Raw genomic sequence first — 19,416 nt, forward strand, 5'->3', positions numbered from 1 at the left:
ACACGAGTGTGAGAGAGATGCAAGAGTGCGCTTGACCTATGCGCTGAACGACCGATTTTGGAAGTTTGTGCGCGTGTGCGTGTGTGTAAGCCGTGTACAGTTTGCAGCACAAGTTGTGTATGTGACTTTGGAAACTAATTTTTATCGTGACTTCGATCATGTTTAAGGGATAATTTTCTATTATAGTTTTAGTTGTAAAATTGTTTATTCTGTTTTAGTTACAGTGGTCTTATATACATTGTAATGCCCCGTTATTTACTTAATAACTATTTCAATAGCTTAATAATGGAAATAATGGACCTAATAGTTAACTACATGTTTCCAGTCCGGAAGCTCTATTTTGATTACAGGCCAGCTAGGCCAGTCGTGTTTATATACTTGTGTGTTAATTTATTTGAAAAAAAAATATACAAATACCCGCATTAACTTATAAGTTATAACATTTACTAAATACGATAAAGTTAAGCTAAAGTTACCAAAAGAAACGAGGTTTATTTCACAAATTTGCATTTCAATTTAAAAACTGAACTTTTCCTTTGAAGTTAGATTTAAGCAAAGCTGCTAAGTCAAGGGGCTGTAAAGTTAAATTAAATTTGATTTTATTTTATGTCGCGTGTTACGTTGAAGTATCTCCAAAATATGTTTTGTAAATATATAAGGAAAAAAAATAATGTCATGTATGTATAAATATGTACATCCATACTAATTACTAATATTATAAAATATGCGAAAGTAACTCTGTCTGTCTGTTACTCAATCACGCCTTAACTACTGAACCAATTTGCATGAAATTTGGTATAGAGATATTTTGATACCCGAGAAAGGACATAGGCTAATTTTTATCCAGGGACATAGGTTTTATCACGGAAATCCCACGGGAACGGGAACTATGCGGGTATTTCGTTGACTGCGCGAGGGAAGCCGCGGGCGGAAAGCTAGTACATTCATTATATGTGTAACAACACTAATTATTTATATGATTATTTCTAAGGAGTACATATGTACTTACATTAAAGCCAGCCAGCTTGCCTGGTAGAGAAAGCGCCTCGATATGTTATTGTTGGGACAAAATAAAAATATAACCAGTCACATGGGGTATGGTTTATTTAATATAAAAATGCATATTCGCGACTACATACGAGTAGATTGCCAATGGCAGGCGCGCGAGGGGTACCGTGAGCGTTCCCACCGGAGATCCCGGGATCCCCTCTTTACTTGCGTGGAAGTAGGCCACCGTGAGGTTTTAGTCAGTATGAGTCTGACATAACCGTGCTGCTGCCCCCGAAGCAGCCGGTATTCATGAGAATTTCCTCACGTTAAAAAAAAAAAAAAAAAAGGGGTACCTCTTACATACACACAATTCAACCTCTATTAGGTATATATTTAGTTAAGGCTCAGTCATAACTCATAGGGTTGTAATTTGGTTGTAATATTGATATTGAAGCAGAAATTTACGGTTGAAAATTTTTTCCGAGTGAACAATGAATGTCAATGACCCCGAACTTTTAAACAATTTCGTAGCGATAGTTTTTGGACCGGAATTAATGCCTAGAAATACTATGCTGTAATATACTAGGTTTAATTCGTGGTTTCGCTTGTTTCTCACTTACTAGTTTGTGAAAAATAGTATATTATATAAAGAACAATACCAACAAAGCACTTTTTGTAAAGACGAAAGATACTTCTCGCGAAATAAAATATAAAGGGTTGAAACAGAAGTTGGAAATTTATCTGAATAGGCGGTCACGTGATATAAAACGCGCAACCAAAACGCGAAAAAAGAATATCATGGAAAATAATCATTTTAAATATTTTACTCGTAATTTAAACCTTCTGGGTGCACTGTACCCCCGAAATCTATATGTACAGTGTTCCTATCCTCTAGTACTTACGAATAATGACCGGCTTCACACTCACACACATACACACACGCGATACACACAAGGACATTTTTTCACATTAGTGCATTAATGACGATACGACCGAATATGGTGCGCGAAATTCTGATTTGGTATTTTGGAATATTTTTTTAAGTAACCAAATTATTTATTGTAATATATATATGTGTAATAATAATACTAAAGTTTATGTGTATTTTTTGTAAGCTTACAAAAAGTAAAAAGGATAACAAATGTGTATGCAGGATTTTTATAAAAACACTTCGATTAAATAATGTATTTTTTTTTATTGTTAATAATATGATATTTAAATGTCTTGCTTTTTGAGTCTTATCCTTATCTCTTTTGTTTTTGATGAAGATGACGATATTTTGATTACACAATTACGCCCAAAGAAATAATACTACTACAATAAAAGATCTGGGTGAAATTAGACTTGCTAAGTGTAGATTGATGTAGTTCAAATAAGTGGAAAAGACGGCACTTTCCTATTTGAACATTGATTGACATTCTATTATTATAAAGCGTCTCTTCATATTATTTTACAGGTTTAATATTCCAATTAATTTATTCAATAAATAAAAGTGGTATAAAATTAAGGACAGAAAACAAATAAAAAAGCCATAAAGAAAATTCATCGTTCTCATTCACAATAAATGTCTAACTTTACGAACCAAAATTAACTTCCAAATCCATCATTAATATCTGCCACACTGCACAATAATATTAATATGATTGGCTACGTCATGTTTATGATTCTTAAAGTTAAATTTGAATTCAATGACCTTTCAGAGATGTGGCTTAGTGCTTAGAGTCAAGGGTTTACACAAAGACATAACAATTCTTTGGCATCACTTTTTTATATGGAAAATTGTACAGAGTTCGTTGCTGGCTCTTGTATAGAATATGTGCTTTAACAATTTGTCATCATTGTTTTCTATGTAATATTATGTCGATTAAAAAACGCTACGAACTCGTAAAAAAATGTTTGAATATTATAAATAAGTTTTAGTTGAGTTTCAATGGAGAGTAGAATTCATTAAAAATTTACAAAACGATACAACTACCAATCGTGGTGAACGTGGTGGATTAATTCCTATATTTAATATCTTCATATGAGGCCTGTTCCTGATTCCTGAAGTAGAAACAAAATATGCTGATATAATACATAGATGATATAAAGTTTAAATACAAGCTTAAATGGTCAAAGCGTGTTGACCTAAAAGTGATGCTTGAAATAGAAGTTGAAATAAAGTTCGTTTTCATACTGCAGATTATTTTAAGCAAAGATTCACTTTTTTAATTATTCGAGTTCAAGTTCAAATAGGTGATTTTGTATGCAGCAATAGGTTTTTATAAATAAAAACTTAATAAAAACTTGTTTGTGAACTATTGAAGCAAATATTCAAATTCATACGAAATTGTATCTTTAACACACAAGCAGTGGTGGCTCAGTGGTGAGACCTCGGACTTCGAATCGATAAGTCCGTGGTTCGAGACCAGGCGAGCGCGCAGGAAATAAATTGATTTTTCAATTTATCTGCGCATGTTGTAACATCACCACTGCTCGAACGGTGAAGGAAAACATCGTGAGGAAACCGACATGTCGAAGAATTAAAAAGTTCGACGACATGTGTCATCCGCCAACCCGCACTTGGCCAGCGTGGTGGATTATGGCCTGTACCCTCATAGGAGGCCCGTGTCCCAGCAGTGGGAACGTATATGGGCTGATGATGATGATGATCTTTAACACAATGACTCATCTATATGTAATTAATTATATTTATTTGTAATCAAAGAGTGTCACAATCTGATAGAGTATATATTTAATGAGAAAAATACATGCGATAATTGTTCATAGGCTATTTATTAGTCTAAAATTACGCAGTACCAAATTATTACATTCACACGTACACGTTGAATTAATCATGTAAGAAATGTATTTACTGATATCTATAAGTTCTACACCATCATAAGCTTCTCTACATATTCCTCATTATTTACTAACGTAATTAGTTTCTGAAAGTTTACAGTAGTTTAAAAAGTAAATCGGTTAAAAAGCTACACCATCTCTTGTCAGGCGGGTTATACAGCAAATTATTGCCAAAATTTCCCTTCGTACTTTCCACGCATGTGTGCGTGCTCGGGCCGGTTTCGAAAGCGCACTTAGGTACCTATAGGGCATTTTTGGAACCGCTATTTATGGATAGGTTTAAGACTTTTATGTTCGTGGTGGTGTTCCTATGTGGTTTGGTCGGGTTATAGTTAGCTGAGTAACATTTATGTGTTCAAAAGAAGAGTATTAGAGACCAATTATAGGTGTGCTTGCACTTGCTGATAAAAAACACACAAAAGCTAGCTTCTACATTGCTTATGATGTGTTATTCTGGTACAAAAACTACACTGCTGTCTGCTACCTATGTTCAAAATTCGGTTAGTAATATTGGCGTGATTGAATAACAATCATTCATATTATGTCCATCAAAATAGCCGAACTTTCATATTCATAATATCCCATACGAATATTATAAATGCGAAAATAACTCTGTCTGTTACTCAATCACGCCTTAAATACTGAACCAATTTGCATGAAATTTTGTATAGAGATATTTTGATACCCGAGAAAGGACATAGGCTACTTTTTAACCCGGGAAATAGGATAGGTTTTATACCGGAAATCCTACGGGAACGGGAACTATGCGGGTTTTCTTTGACTGCGCGGGCGAAGCTGTGGGTGGAGAGCTAGGTAGTACCAGTATAAATATTACGTGTTTTTTGATATACTTAAGCTTATTATTGTTTATAGCTTCTAGGTATAGGTAATTTTTAACTCTTAAAATTTAATACAGTCGTAATTCTAATTAGTTGTGATAATTACACCATTCTTAAACTAATTATCTTATGAAATGGATATTGAGGTTTTCGAAATAATGTTACCTTTCTTATTATCTGAATAGTTTAGGGTCTTCGGTCTCAACTATTTTAATATACGAACGCTACAGAAGGGTACGAATTATAAAAAAATGTTATTATAATTTATGAAAACTATTTCATCGATCATAACACAAACCAAATAAGTCTAGTGAAAATCACTACATAGTATAAAACAAAGTCGCTTTCTTTGTCCCTATGTCCTTTTGTATGCTTCAATCTTTAAAACTACGCAACGGATGTTGATGCGGATTTTTTAATAGATAGATTGATTCAAGAGGAAGGTTTTACTACATAATTTATTAGGTTTTAGACAAAGCGGGCGAAGCCGCGGGCGGTTAGCTAGTAATATATAAAATGATGCATTTTAAATCCATGGAAAATTCTTTATAAGTAATTTAAGAAAAACATTGTGAAGCATGAAATGATAATTAGAGAGATTTTAATGATTCACAAAACATTTACAAAATTGTGTAATTGTTATAATTGCGTATACAACTCTCACAGAAATGCACTTGTTTATAAGACTAGCCATACATCCGGGTTCTGCTTGTGTTGACCCGTGATAACAAAACAGTATGGCTGATGTTGCTCGGTAAAGATGTCGCTTAAAAAATTTATACATGTATGAAATTTAGAAAAAACTAAAAAGATTAATAAATTTTATTAAAAATGTAATATAATTATATGAATCGTTATCATACACTTTTCAACACATTGTAGGTTGTGTTAATTATTTGTCGCCTTGACACATACTAAATATATATTTTAGGGGTAGATAATATACTAATTATTATAAATAAGAATGACTTTTCACTTTATCATTCCCACTAGTCAATTTTCCGGCTCTACCCGAGTTGTCAATACGAGATAAGAGGCAGCGTGCAAGAGCAACTTTTGTCTCCGCAACTATTTTGTCTCTCCCATCAACTCTATAGGAAGTTGCGTCGCTACGTGCGCGCACTTTCTTACTAGCCCATACATTGCTCTTGCGCGCTAGCTGTAAGGAATCAGTAGACTAGCGTAGCTTTTTACGGTTTTACGTATTTCGAAATAATTTCAGTAGTTTTTGAGTAACAGGTTTACAAACACTAAAATCTTTCGTTTTTATTGAACGAGTTTATATTATACATTTACATTAATTTTAAGAGTTTTTTAGTGTGTTCATAGCGATAACCGAAAATGAAACATTTTTAATATTTGAACGTCTCAATAAGCAAAATATTAACTAAATCGGACTGTAATTGGTAAACCAAATAACCGAGCATGCCGATTGAAAAGGGGATTTCATGGGCATTCATATATAAATTTTAATAAAAATTAAACAGTTCTTAAGCAGGCAATGGGTGATGTTTCAAGTTGTGCTTAATTATTTTTAAAAGGAAATTTAATTTTGATAAATTGAGCTATGTTTTTGAAATAAAATACTTGAAAATGAACTACATGAAAAATAAATTTCATAAATGCAATTGCAACGGTAGCGACAACTTATGGAATTAATTCTACATGTCCTTGTAGGTAATAAATAATAATTAAAGAAATAGGTCGATTTTTTCAGTTTCTGAAACTATACAATAAAATCCAAACAATTAAACAAATTTGCTACAAAATTGAAATTGAAATATAATATTGTTTGGAATTCCCTTAAACAGCAGCTTCTTTGTTTTGAAGTAACGGTAGGTCTGGTTTGCAAGTCGAAAGGTATGACTGTGCAAACGGATGTATATTTAGTCGATTTCTCTAAATAAATTGGTGAAAATCTTATACTAAGTATACTAAGTTATGTCAATAGTAACTGATCACCTTGGCTACATTCAGGAAAATCCGGGAAAATTCGATCACACGTTATGATAATATTGTTGAAAATCTATGTAGCTCATGTTTCTAATATTAAGTATTTCTTAGTTGCGTGTTTTATTCATTAATACTGTTCTTTCAGGGATATTCTTTACAGTAAATCTATACTAATATTATTAAGCTGACGAGTTTGTTTGTTTGTACGCGCTAATCTCAAGAACTACTGGTCAAATTTGAAAATTCTTTCGGTGTTGGATAGCCCATTTATCGAGGAAAGTTATAGGCTATATATCATCACGCTAAGACCAACAGGAGCGGAGCAATGCGCAGCTAGTAGGTATATAATATATCTATTTATGCTATACTAAATACGTTATAGAACATTTATAAAAATATATCACGTTTTCAGTTAATTGAATTCTCCTAAAACTTTGAATTAATTTAGAATCTTTTACTTTCATGAATTCACTCTATTAAAAGTTATAAGTAATCAACAAACAAATTTACAAACGAAACTTTTTATTTAAGGAACAATTTTTGTTCATTACAAAAAGATTTGAATAAGCTTTAAAACTAACTGGAACGTTACAGAAAAAAAACTTGTTATTGCTCACTGTAGTTTATATAGAAGAGAATTAAAAACTTAAAATTTACTCTGTAATAACTTCAATGGTTTACAGTTTTTCTTACACTGAATTGTGGATGAAACATAAGTATAATAATTTAAAACTAAATTTTGTAATATACTGATCAATCGCGGCTTAATAACATGAAAGAGTTTCATCAAAATCCATGTAGTCTTTTTTGCTTCAAGCCATCCAGGCAACAGACGTTCTACACTACAGGTTTATTATTTGTATGAATGTAATAAATTGAAAAACTTTAAACACGCTTTAAGATTTTTGTATTGTCACCGATACTTGGTGTACAAAGTATGATCCTTTTTGGGGCAAAATCCAGTCCAAATGAGTCGGTTACATAATCGTTAAGTGTGCACAGGCAATAACAGCAGCAGGCGTAACTATTGCAGATATCAAAAAACTTTAAACTAATAGAGAAAGCTTAATATTAGGTAAAGACCTAATGAGTAAAAAGACAATAGTAATTTTTTTTTAAATAAAACGGGAAATGTTTAAAATTTTTACATCAAACACTCCCATACATTTAGGCATGTTTTTATGATTGTATGTACCTTACATTATATATACCTTACATAACGATTATACCCGGTATATGTTATCTAGCCATCACCTTCCTAAGTTACCACTCGATATAATACTGCTATAAGACATGGCATGGCTTCGAATCCTGGACAAATGAATCAAGCATGTCCTCATTTACAAGCTTTCACCGTAAAGCGCAGTTTCCAGTGATTTGGCATAATTCACTTTGATTGCTTGTCATTATTTCATCGTCATGTTGCGTAAGGCATGCAAGTATGGCTTTTTATTTATGACATGAGCTTGCATGAGAACTAAAATCAGCTAAGGGCCAATTTTTCAATCCATAGTTAAAACTTATCCGCCCAATAAAGTATTACACGATAATATTAAAATATCACCCGTAAACTGTCAAATACGGCCAAAGAATACATTTTTGAAATGGTAGTTTAGTACGTTATTCGACGAATAAGTAGCCCTAAGTAAAAATCTTAGCTCATACTTATCTAATAATGGCATTTGTTGGCATTTGTAGGGGAGAGAGTCCTTATATATATATATTTTAATTTCAGTAGTTATATTTGTAGCTCACTAGCTACGTACTAGCTCGTTTTGTCACTACAAAACGCCTGTCCCCCCATTTGGTTAATTATTATTTTAATATCGGTCAGTTAAAAGTTTGGTACTTATCTTTACTTCTAAAGATCCATACTAATATTATAAATGCGTAAGTAACTCTGTCTGTCTGTTACTCAAGCACGCCTTAACTACTGAACCAAAAAAGATATTTTGATACCCGAGAAAGGACATAGGCTACTTTTTACCCCGGAAATAGGATAGGTTTTATCCCGGCAATCTCACGGGAACGGGAACTATGCGGGTTTTTCTTTGACTGCGCGGGCGAAGCTGCGGGTGGAAAGCTAGTTATGAAATAAAATTCAACATGACAGAGATGTATTTATTTATACCTACTAGAAGGTCTCCTAGATAAAGAATATTTTTATCAAACGTTCGAGCGAAAGACGAATCTTTTATTCCTGCTTCAAGATCAAAAAGGTCTAAAAAAGTAACTTTACCTATTTTCTTAGATTTTAAATTTATGTCAAAAGGGAAAGGCTATACGGTTATTTATTTGAGACATTATAGTTAACGATAAAAAATCAAATTGCTAAGAAAAAATAAGAAAGTATGGCATCTTCCGGGTGCGGCGAGATAATCCAAGGGCTGAGGAATGCTGGTACCGTCAGCAAAAAAAGATCAGAAGAAATGAAACATTTTTTATTTATTTAGAGGTACAAATTCAATATAATTAATATGATAATGGGAAATACGAAAGTGTTATATGCCTCAAGATATAATAATAATTAACCAACATGCATATTGCGATAAGTGTTATAATTTTTTGTTGCTTTCGTTTTTCGTAACAATTGTAGAGACATTTATGAACTCGACATTTGATGTCGAGTTCATAAAAATGTTATGTACATTGTATGACATCTGGAGGTATCTAGAAGTAATCGTATAAAAATAAAAAACTTGAGCGATGTCAAGGGACATCCGGATGGAACGAAGTGTTAAGTTAGAGAGAGACAGACAGAGAACCACGCGCACGCCATACAACTCTAGCAAAAAGTGTCGTGACAACTTTTCGTAATATTTTTTTCCATCTAGCCCCCTTTCACAACGCGCGATAAGGAACTTCGTTGTAATATATTAAAAGCTTATCTAAAACCCTGAAAAACTTTTCATAACGTCTGCAAGCTAATTTAATTGTTATTCTTTATAAATAAAATATTTACAATAACGGTGTCCTAATTTATTTACCATCGCTACATCGCCCGAGGGCTGCCTCGTGGAACGGGTTTGCGTCCCAACAAATATATCTTAATCAGAAAGGAAACTGTAATGTATCGATTTGAAATTAAATAACCGGCAACACTGACTGTTGAAAGATAAAATGAGACAAATAAGTACTTAGTTTGAAATTATTTTTATTAAGGACAAATCACTACATAGTATAAACATAGTCGCTTTTTCTGTCCCTATGTCCCTTTGTATGCTTAAATCTTTAAAACTACGGAACGGATTTTGATGCGGTTTTTTTTAATACATAGAGTGATTCAAAAGGAAGGTTTTAGTGTATAATTTATTAGGTTTGAGACAAAGCGGAGCGAAGCCGCGGGCGATAAGCTAGTATAGAAATATAAGAGATAACGCGTGTGGTGTAGAAGACTATACACATCTAGATTTCTCCCGCGGCTTTGCCTGAATTTTCAAAGAAAAACCAGCATAGTCCCGTTCCTGTGGGATTTCTGGGATAAAGAGATCTTATTTTGGGTCTTCAGATATAATCCAAATTTCATTGTAAGCGGTTCAGTACTTATTTTATAGTACTTATTTTCGTGAAAGAGTAACAAAATATTATAATATTAGTAGGATTGGAATAGTTATTAATTTTAAAAGATCTTCATCAACCTTTATTTATTCCACGAACCTTTCTTCCATCATTTTTTGATCCCATATGTGTTTCTCCTTCCAACCACATCCTTAAAAATTTCACCAAAATCGGTTCAGCAGTTTAGTCACAACTTTCACATCCACAACATTAGTATGGGTAAAATAACAAGATTAATTATGTTCGTATACGTTTAATTTGTAACTCGTGAAAGTTACTACAAGTTGTCGTATCGATTTCTCATAATCTCGCCTGACATAACTCGATAATGAATTATGAATTTAAATTAATATTATAATTGCGTTAAAATTCGTGTCATATATTGGTTAACGTTATATCTATATAATGAAATTATTTACAATGTTTGTGACTAAACTCCTCGGAAACGGCTATAGCGATTTTCATGAAATTTTTCGAGTCGTGTAGATCTGAGAATAGGTAGAGAATGGATAAGGCTGCCCTTAGAACAATTTGATTTATTATTTCGTCTTTCTTTTCATTTTATTAGACCATTAAGAATAAATAAATAAGTCGTAAATTTCTATTAACGAAGAATCAATCTTAAAAAGATCGTATAAGGAAACATATTATAAATTATAATCTAAAAACATTTTATTGTAAGCTACTCGAAATAAATACTTACCTTAAGAACACATAATATCTTGTATGGACTTTTTTGTTCATATAGGTAAACTTTCTGCAAATAAAATGTTAGTTAAGCCAATTAGCTGAAAAATAATACACAGACAGACGAGAAAATATCAATTGTTGATTTGTTTTTGAAATTTGTACTGGATAAGTACTGTACAGAAAAGCAAATAAATGTTTTCAGATACACATAAAATTTCAAATGTATATCGGTGATGGTTGATAATAATTAGAGTTAAATGAAACATTTTCTGGTCTCTTAGAGAGTAAGAGAAAAAAAATACAATTATTTTTTATGCATATTATAATCTTTTATAGACTAGAAAAATAGAATACATTCCGAGATATTTTAGCGAGACAGACTTTCTAACCATAAGCAAAACCAGAGCACGCAACTATACCATAATTAAAAACCGTGCAAAAAGAGCAACATCGAAAAAGCTAACACAAAAAGATGCCTAAGTCATCAAAACCTCATAAAAGAATGCGGGGGGTGTCGCAGGGGCGCGGGGTGCGGGGTGCGGGGTGCGGGACTCCTGCGCAGGCCGACTGCCAAAAATCTAGTCAAACTGGCTCGTATAGTGCAACGCACTGAGAGATGAATGCGTTGGGGACAAGAGTTCCGTGGAGTCGCTATTGGTAGATTGCTTTTTAAATTTGAATTAAAATTATATTCTCTATGCACGATGTGTCATAAATAAATGTGTTATTACTGCATCGTTTTCGTCCTTTCATAAATTCATGTAAATTATAATTTAGGTATACGCAATTAATAAAAATGGAAACTTACAATCTAACTACTCAAAAACAACTGGATTGGAAACAAAAAAATATTGGATGTAGTCTATCTAATAGTAGTATCTTCAGTTCAGTCTATTTATTTTACGGTTCTTTTTGAGTTTGTTGAGTGTTCACGTTATGAAATATAATAAATACACAATAAACCATATATCTTATAAATAAAAAAAAGAAACAGCACATCTACATCTGTATCAAAGTAAAAGAAGCAAACATTACAGCATTATAAAAAAAAATAAGTACAACTTAAAAAAAAAATCCAACAGCGTCTCCACAGTTTCCACTGTCCAGCCGTTAGATAGTCCGTACGAAGTAGGTGCATCTAAAAAGTGCACGATGCAAGCGCTCGCGAAAAATTTTCGGCTCCGCGCGTCGCGGCAACGACCGGTCGTTGAACCCAAGTTAGGAGCTAGGTTTTAACACCTAAGTATTTTGTTGGCTTTCGGATATAATATACCTAATATTATGAATGTTTATCACGTGATTTTGAAGATTTTTGTGTTCTTTTTTCGATGGAATTGCGTGCGACGTTGCGTTGCTTTTCAGAAATTTCCATATCACGTTTCATCTAACGTATAGTTTATTTTAGTAACATTCTTTTTATTTTTAAAACTAACCTTTCTGAATTGATTTAGTTAGCAATAGCAGCGCAATGTAAATGAAATGTAGCCTAAAAATATTTTGTATTATTTTGGAATTACTTAATAAAAACTGCAGATAAAGATATTATATAGAAATATTAACTTCTATATTATAGTTTATCCGTATTATATTGTTTGTGCCTAAGTATTTTTTGTAATTTTCACGTTCTGTCTCGGCTACTTCGATTTTATAGCGTCATCTACAACATCATTCACGAATACTGCATTCTTATTGGTCGTCACATGGCATAGAGATAAATGCTATTTGGATAGGATACATAGCATTTATCATCTAGAACAGAACTAAAATAAAATTAACAGTAATATGGCTTCTCGGAAACAGTATTTTCACGAAACTAGTTTCTAGAAACTTCAAGCTTTATTTTTTTTTTTGCTAGCAGTTCTGAAACTAAATCTTTATTATGGAATATATTATGATACGCGAAAGAATTAAAAAAAAAATCCTGTTTCTCGGTAGAGATGAGAGCTTTCTAATGGTATTTTATTCTTAAATCGACTTTGTAGTTTTTAATTTGTTACAAACAAAAAATCCTCTGTATAATATTAGTATTGACGTAAATATGTTTGAACATTGCAATTGCAAAGGTCACAGTGTCAACCACAAACTGACTATACCGTTTGTATAATACTAATGATTCGTATTGATATATCATTCACCCTGGCCCACGCAAATTTGATCCAAAATGACTGGTTTTTAATGTGCAATAACTTTGGTGTAAACAAAATATTTTATGTGTTTGTCCAGGCGATATCTTCAACAGACGAACAAATATGTAAAATTCTTTCGCTTCCTGATAGGTTGTTGTGCTAGAATTTAAACGAGTAATAAGTAATTATGTCTCTATCTAGACTATAATTATTTCATCTAGCTACGGTCAACCATTATGGTGTGTATAGAGTAACGAATATCGAGTTATTCTATTTGTTGTGTTTGTAGAAAAGCCTTTTTTGGCCATTTATTTCTAACTAGCTGTGCTCCGCGGTTTCACCCGCGTGGCTCCTCTCCTGTTGGTCGTAACGTGATGATATATAGCCTTCCTCGATAAATGAGCTTTCTAACACCGAAAGAATTTTTCAAATCGGACCAGTAGTTCCCGAGATTAGCGAGTTCAAACAAACAAACTCTTCAGCTTATATATTAGTATAGAGAAAGAAAAATATCAGACATAGCAAACTGAAGAGCGTTACTCCCCCTCAACGCGTACCGGCCACAGACATGCCACAGAGCAAGTAATATAGGTAGTACCGGCCGTTAATGAGCGCGAGCACTGTATTACGATAATGTATATTGTACTACTGTTCATTGTTCATTTAGAAGCCGTATTTAGAGCAATTTCAAATAATTCGTTGCAAAAAAATACACATTTTTTTACTAAAATTTTATTATTATATTCTTAAATATTTACACTTACTAACGTAGACACAAATTCCGGCTATAATCAGATTCTAGGACATTAACGCTCTAAACAATTATTGAATTTGCGCATTTTACAGGACGTCTCGGGTCAGGTAGAAATACATTTCTTATACTTAATTTTTCTTATTTCAGCTCAAATCAGACGATGGTGGTACGGACGGGGAGTCACCACCAGCCAACGGCTCTGTCTTCACCATGACGCTGAAAAACAACCACCTCATTGTGGAAACTGAAGAAAGAAGTGTAAGTTTAAATATTTTATCTATGTGACATGAAACTAATTAATAGTATATATGTTTATGTATTTGAGTTGTATATATATTATGGTAACGTGAAAAAGTAAAATTATACAAATATCAAAATTTTTCAAAATTTAACCCATTGAGCCCCAAGTGGCCCGATCGGTCCACGACACAATAGATTTTCTATTGTGGTTCCGGGGCCTGAGTTATTAAGATCAATACTCAAATTGTAAGTAGTCATGAACGTGTACTGTAGCGAGATTATGCCATAATAGAAAGTTTCTTAAAATAATTACCCATTAAGGAAAACTTAGTTCATTTTCTCGAAGTCATTTTCCTCATATTTATACATATACTTACGTTTATTTTAATCAGTAAGTACCATTCTATTAATTTCTTACCGTTTAATTTCCAGGATATAATGAACGGTCGAGAAACGAAAATGAAATACTCCCCAGACAACGACGGTATCTTCGTCGTGGAAGTCCAACAATCCGCTGCTTATAGGCCCAATAAAATTCACAATTCCCCTCCCCACGACCCCCAAATTTCCACCAACCAAGCTCTAATTCACCGCGTACCAGAAGAACTAGACAAACGTATTATTGAAGAAGACAGCGAACGAAGCAGTGAAAAGTTTGAAAGACAAGCCTTGGCCTTATCTAGTACTGGTCTATCTATATCAGACCTAAGCATGTCGTCTATTGGTTCTCATAACGTTAGCTATTCGTATGGCAGTCAAGTGGGTTATGAACAAGGACCATTTGGATACCCCATATATGCTGGCTACGACGTTAATAAAGAAGATACAGCAGATGCTCTAATTCACGATAATTCTCAAGAACCGTTAATTGGAAAAACACCTACAGATCCCGATAAACCTGTTGTAACAGCGGCCATTTTCAAACAAGACTCTATTATAAGCAATGATATTCTACAAGGACCAGGTTATTGTATCGAAGGGTCTTCAGATGGTCCCTTACTATCCGATGTTCAAGCTAGAGAAGTCAGTTTACAAAAGATACACGATCAAAAAGAAAGGAAACTTGAGAATGGAGTAGCTATACCCATTGTTGATAAATTTGAAAGTCCATTGAAGACGTTTAGTAGACCCGATGTTCCAAATGATGGAACGAAAATGATGGAAACGATTATAGAAGATAATCATAAAGATTCTAAAGGGAAAAGATTACCAGCAATAAGAACAGATGTGTACGAATCTGTTAAAGAAGTAATACAAGCTGGATCACCGAAATTTGAGAAATTTAATAATGAAATGTCGCCAGGGGAAAGCGGTTTTGATAGTCCCCCAATGATAACTATTACTGAAGAGAGTGAAACTAAATCAGATAATACTAGTTAATTTTAAATTATGTAAATACGCTGGACGTTTTCGCTTCTGTGGTGGTTATAACTAATCTTTAAATTGTTTTTTAAACTTATCATACTGTTGTGTATATATTTCATTGAAATTAAAGACTTTGCAAATGGTTTCGCTTTTTCTTTCGTTGAGGATGTTTTTATAAATAATTTCGATTTGAAATGTTAGAACATAATGAACAACCAGAACTTTTTGTAAAGTTTTTAAGCTATTATAAACATCTAAAATAAAAGGTTCTTGTGTTTTATTTTTTTCTATTTCATCTACTATTTAGAGTCTATTTCCTAGATAATAGTTAACGTTAATTTTCGTTTTCGTTCACGTTTAAAATTGCTATTTCATAGATTCTAATGTAGTTCAATTGTTACTTTATCTAAACAAGTCGATGATTAGTACTAGTCTACATTAGAACTATTTTACTAATTTTTGTTACTAATACTTTTAAAACTTCCTTAAATCAAAAATTCAATAGATCTTCTAATTCTAGATATTTAACTGAATACGTCTAGTATTAAATCATCGATAGAATATCAAATTTAGAATTAAGATGTGATACAATAATGATAATTTTTATAGATTTCTCTCTTTTTGTATTAAAACGAATCTCTTTCGATTTTTTCGGTACTTATGTTACCAGTTAGGGTTAAAGTATTAAAAAATAATTTAAAAGAGGAAATTTAATAATTTTTTTTTGCAATGGAATAAAAGACGTTTTGGAAGCGAGGCACAGAAATTTTATTGTAAGTGAATTTTTTTAATGAATAAATGTTGAATTAACTCGTTCTATTAGGGGAAGGAGGATCATTATTTTGTTATTGACCAGCTAAGAGCATATAGTTTCTATTTTTAGTTATTTTGTATCGATTCAAGATTAAAAAGATTGAACGAAAAAAAAACAAATTCTCATTTTTGCTCAACTTTTCATATAAGTAATATAAATGGCTACTTTTAATTAAAAAAAATGTTTTTTTTTATTCGCATTGATTTATTTGAACAAAGAGTAGACCAAAACTTTGTTAATTATGTTAGTAGTAACGTTATTGTAAATAAAAAATCATTATCTGTATAGTAATTGTGCCAATTAGATTTTATGCCTTTTTAAAATATGATTAACTAAAAATTCAATAAGAAATTAAATGCATAAAATATTTTTGGCAAAAAAATCATTGCAAAATAAAAATTATGACTTATTTTTGTGATTTAAGCAAAAAAAATGGAATTTTTAGCTTACATAAAGGAAAAAAAACACGATAAAAAATGTATATAGATTTTAATGTTTTTATGTATGTTTTTTTATTTATGTCTTTAATTTCTAAATTAAATAAAAAAAACTACAATTCCTTTCGACAATTCGCTTTAAGATAAAAAGAGCGTGTGTGCCGAGTACAAGTGAAACTTCTTTGGCCAGATTCAAAGTCATCAAAATTGCCGTACTCCATGACGTGACGGTATTACCATGATGCGACCTTTAAATGCTCTCAACGCGCCTAAAGAAGTTTTTTTTTTCAAAAAAATAAAACGTTTAAGTATGTATATTTTTTTAACAATTACGATTATTATAATGGTTGCTACGATCCGCTTTATGGTCGCAATTTGCATTTTTAATGATTTTATCATGACACTTGTAAGTGCATGACACGTTCTTGGTTGGTATCGATTGAAAACTCGATTTTTTGTAAGATCTTTTCGATAAAAATAATGACAGTCAAGTTTTTAATATCTATATGATATAGGTAATATGAGAAAATGTTTACACAAAATATGTGAATTTTTACTGTTGTGTTTTTTGTATGATGAAAAGTCAATTTAGGAGCGCATTTTTTAGCAAATTATTGTATTTTCCACGAATAAGGCCGATTGCAGAGCTTGACCGACCATGTCATATGTATGGAAATTCATAAAACCGTTCATAGCTAGACCGACCATACGCACGCGTATTGTCATGCGCATTAGTGTCATAATCATACAATTGTTGATGCGTATCGTCAGGACCGACGGTACGCACTGACGGTCGGTCAAGCTCTGCAACCAGCCTAAATACTGACAATTATAATTTTACAAGTAAGTTCAGTATAATATATATATACTGAAAAAACACCAATATTTCAGTATAAAAATATATCTAGTTTATAATAAATTTAGTTTTCTGTATTGTACATACTTTTTTATTTTATCCAAAAATTTATAAAGGACGCATAGTTGTAGATTACATTTACAATATATTCAAAAAAGAAACAGAAAAAATGTATCCATTAAATGGCTATTTATTATAAATTGTCAATATAACTTGCTGTTGTGAAGACGCTGATATTAGTATTATTAACTTGTATATAAAATTATTTGTATGTATAAAGTGAACAGTTTCAATAATTTGACTTCGACGAGTTGAGCCGTTTTCTATATTTCAATTATACTAATAATTTTTTACATATTATGACTGTCATTGGAGTCTATTGAGTGTGAAAAATTGCATGTCATTTCACAAATAAAATGTTGTTTTGAAATTAAATGTTTAACTATATTTTTGTTCCTTATTTTATTTTCTGTCGGTATAACGCCGTTAGTACACCTACGCATTCGCGTGTGGCAGCGAATTTCTGCGAAACTACTGCAGCTGCGTAGCGAAATATCTGCGGAACGTTAGTAAACAGCAATGTTTTCGCAACTTTTTCGCAATGCGTCTGTGTAATGGCCATTTCGCAGTTCCTTGCGAAACAATATCGACAAGGACGCAACTATTTCATCTATCTATGTGCTAGAGTGAGACAAATCATATCGAAATCCTGCCACACTACTGACAGATTTTTCGTTGTTTCGCTGCCGCACGCGAATGCGTCGGTGTACACTGTACAGGCGTAAATTGAAAAACAAAATTTAATGTCAGCGTCTTAAATGAAAACTATAATATTATGTTTCATTATTTGTGTTTATAAAGCTTCTATTATTAGCAGATTGTGAAATAGAGTTCAAAAATTATTTATTTAGTGCCGTCCTGTTTGATCGAATCATGTGCCAAGCAAATTTGAATTTTATCTCGTGTTATATACAGTTCAAGTGTAAATAATTAATTATTTGTGGACAGCGAAGCGATAATAATAATATAAAAAAAACTATATGAAAAAAACCCTAACGTGCATATAAAATTGTATATTTATTGTAGATCTGAGAAGGTATTTGCAATCTTTTCATTTTTCTTCTTTTTGAAATTGTTTTTTTTTTAATTTTTAAAGTAATTACAATATACATATTTGAATATTTTTTATCACCATTGAAAATTCCGGAAATCCCACAGGAACGGGAACTATGCTGGGTTTTCTTTGAAAACACAGGCAAAGCCACTAGCGGAAATCTAGTTCCTATATACCTACTAGCGGTCCGCCCCGGCTTCGCCCGTGGTACCTACATGTTTAAACTATCCTATCTCTCAAGTTCGATCGAACTGCACATGGTGTGCGAATTTTATTATAATCGGTTAAGTGGTTTAGGAGTCCATTGAGGACAAACATTGTGACACGAGATTTATATATATTAAGATAATATATATAAGTTTAAATATTAAAACAATAAATATTATATTAAAATTGTACTATATTCACACGAAAAGAAAACTAAAATTTGTCGCCCTTAGACTTCTCGATAGTAGAGGCCTATAAAGACCTAAGTGACCGTATAGGTAATACGGGCACTTAGGTTAGTTACGTTATTTACCCTATTTTAATATGGAACTAGCTTACCGCCCGCGGCTTCGTCCGCTTTGTCTAAAACCTAATAAATTATATACTTAAACCTTCCTCTTGAATCACTCTATCTATTAAAAAAAAACCGCATCAAAATCCGTTGCGTAGTTTTAAAGATTTAAGCATACAAAGGGACAGTTAAAGAGAAAGCGACTTTGATTTATAGGTACTATGTAGTGATAGTGATAATGTCTAAAATCTTTGCTTCTCTGTCTCACAAATCGTATAAAATTATAAAAGACTACTAGTTATTTAATTCCGTTAAGTATTTTATTTGCATAAATTAGTTT

General features: G+C 32.2%; 1 protein-coding gene across 2 annotated transcripts in view; it reads left to right on the plus strand.

Moving 5' to 3' along the window:
* The window catches only part of LOC123696452, a 46,927-nt gene extending 30,915 nt beyond the window's left edge, over nucleotides 1-16,012 (plus strand). For both annotated transcript variants that reach the window (XM_045642612.1, XM_045642613.1), the window contains exons 5-6: nucleotides 13,899-14,009; nucleotides 14,424-16,012. In XM_045642612.1, the coding sequence (XP_045498568.1) occupies nucleotides 13,899-14,009; nucleotides 14,424-15,371 (1,059 nt within the window). In that variant the 3' untranslated portion in view covers nucleotides 15,372-16,012. The remainder of the gene's footprint in view (nucleotides 1-13,898; nucleotides 14,010-14,423) is intronic.
* Nucleotides 16,013-19,416: the final 3,404 nt, after the last annotated feature.

The sequence above is a fragment of the Colias croceus genome, chromosome 12, assembly GCF_905220415.1.
Source record: "Colias croceus chromosome 12, ilColCroc2.1".
In the NCBI taxonomy this organism is placed as follows: domain Eukaryota; kingdom Metazoa; phylum Arthropoda; class Insecta; order Lepidoptera; family Pieridae; genus Colias; species Colias croceus.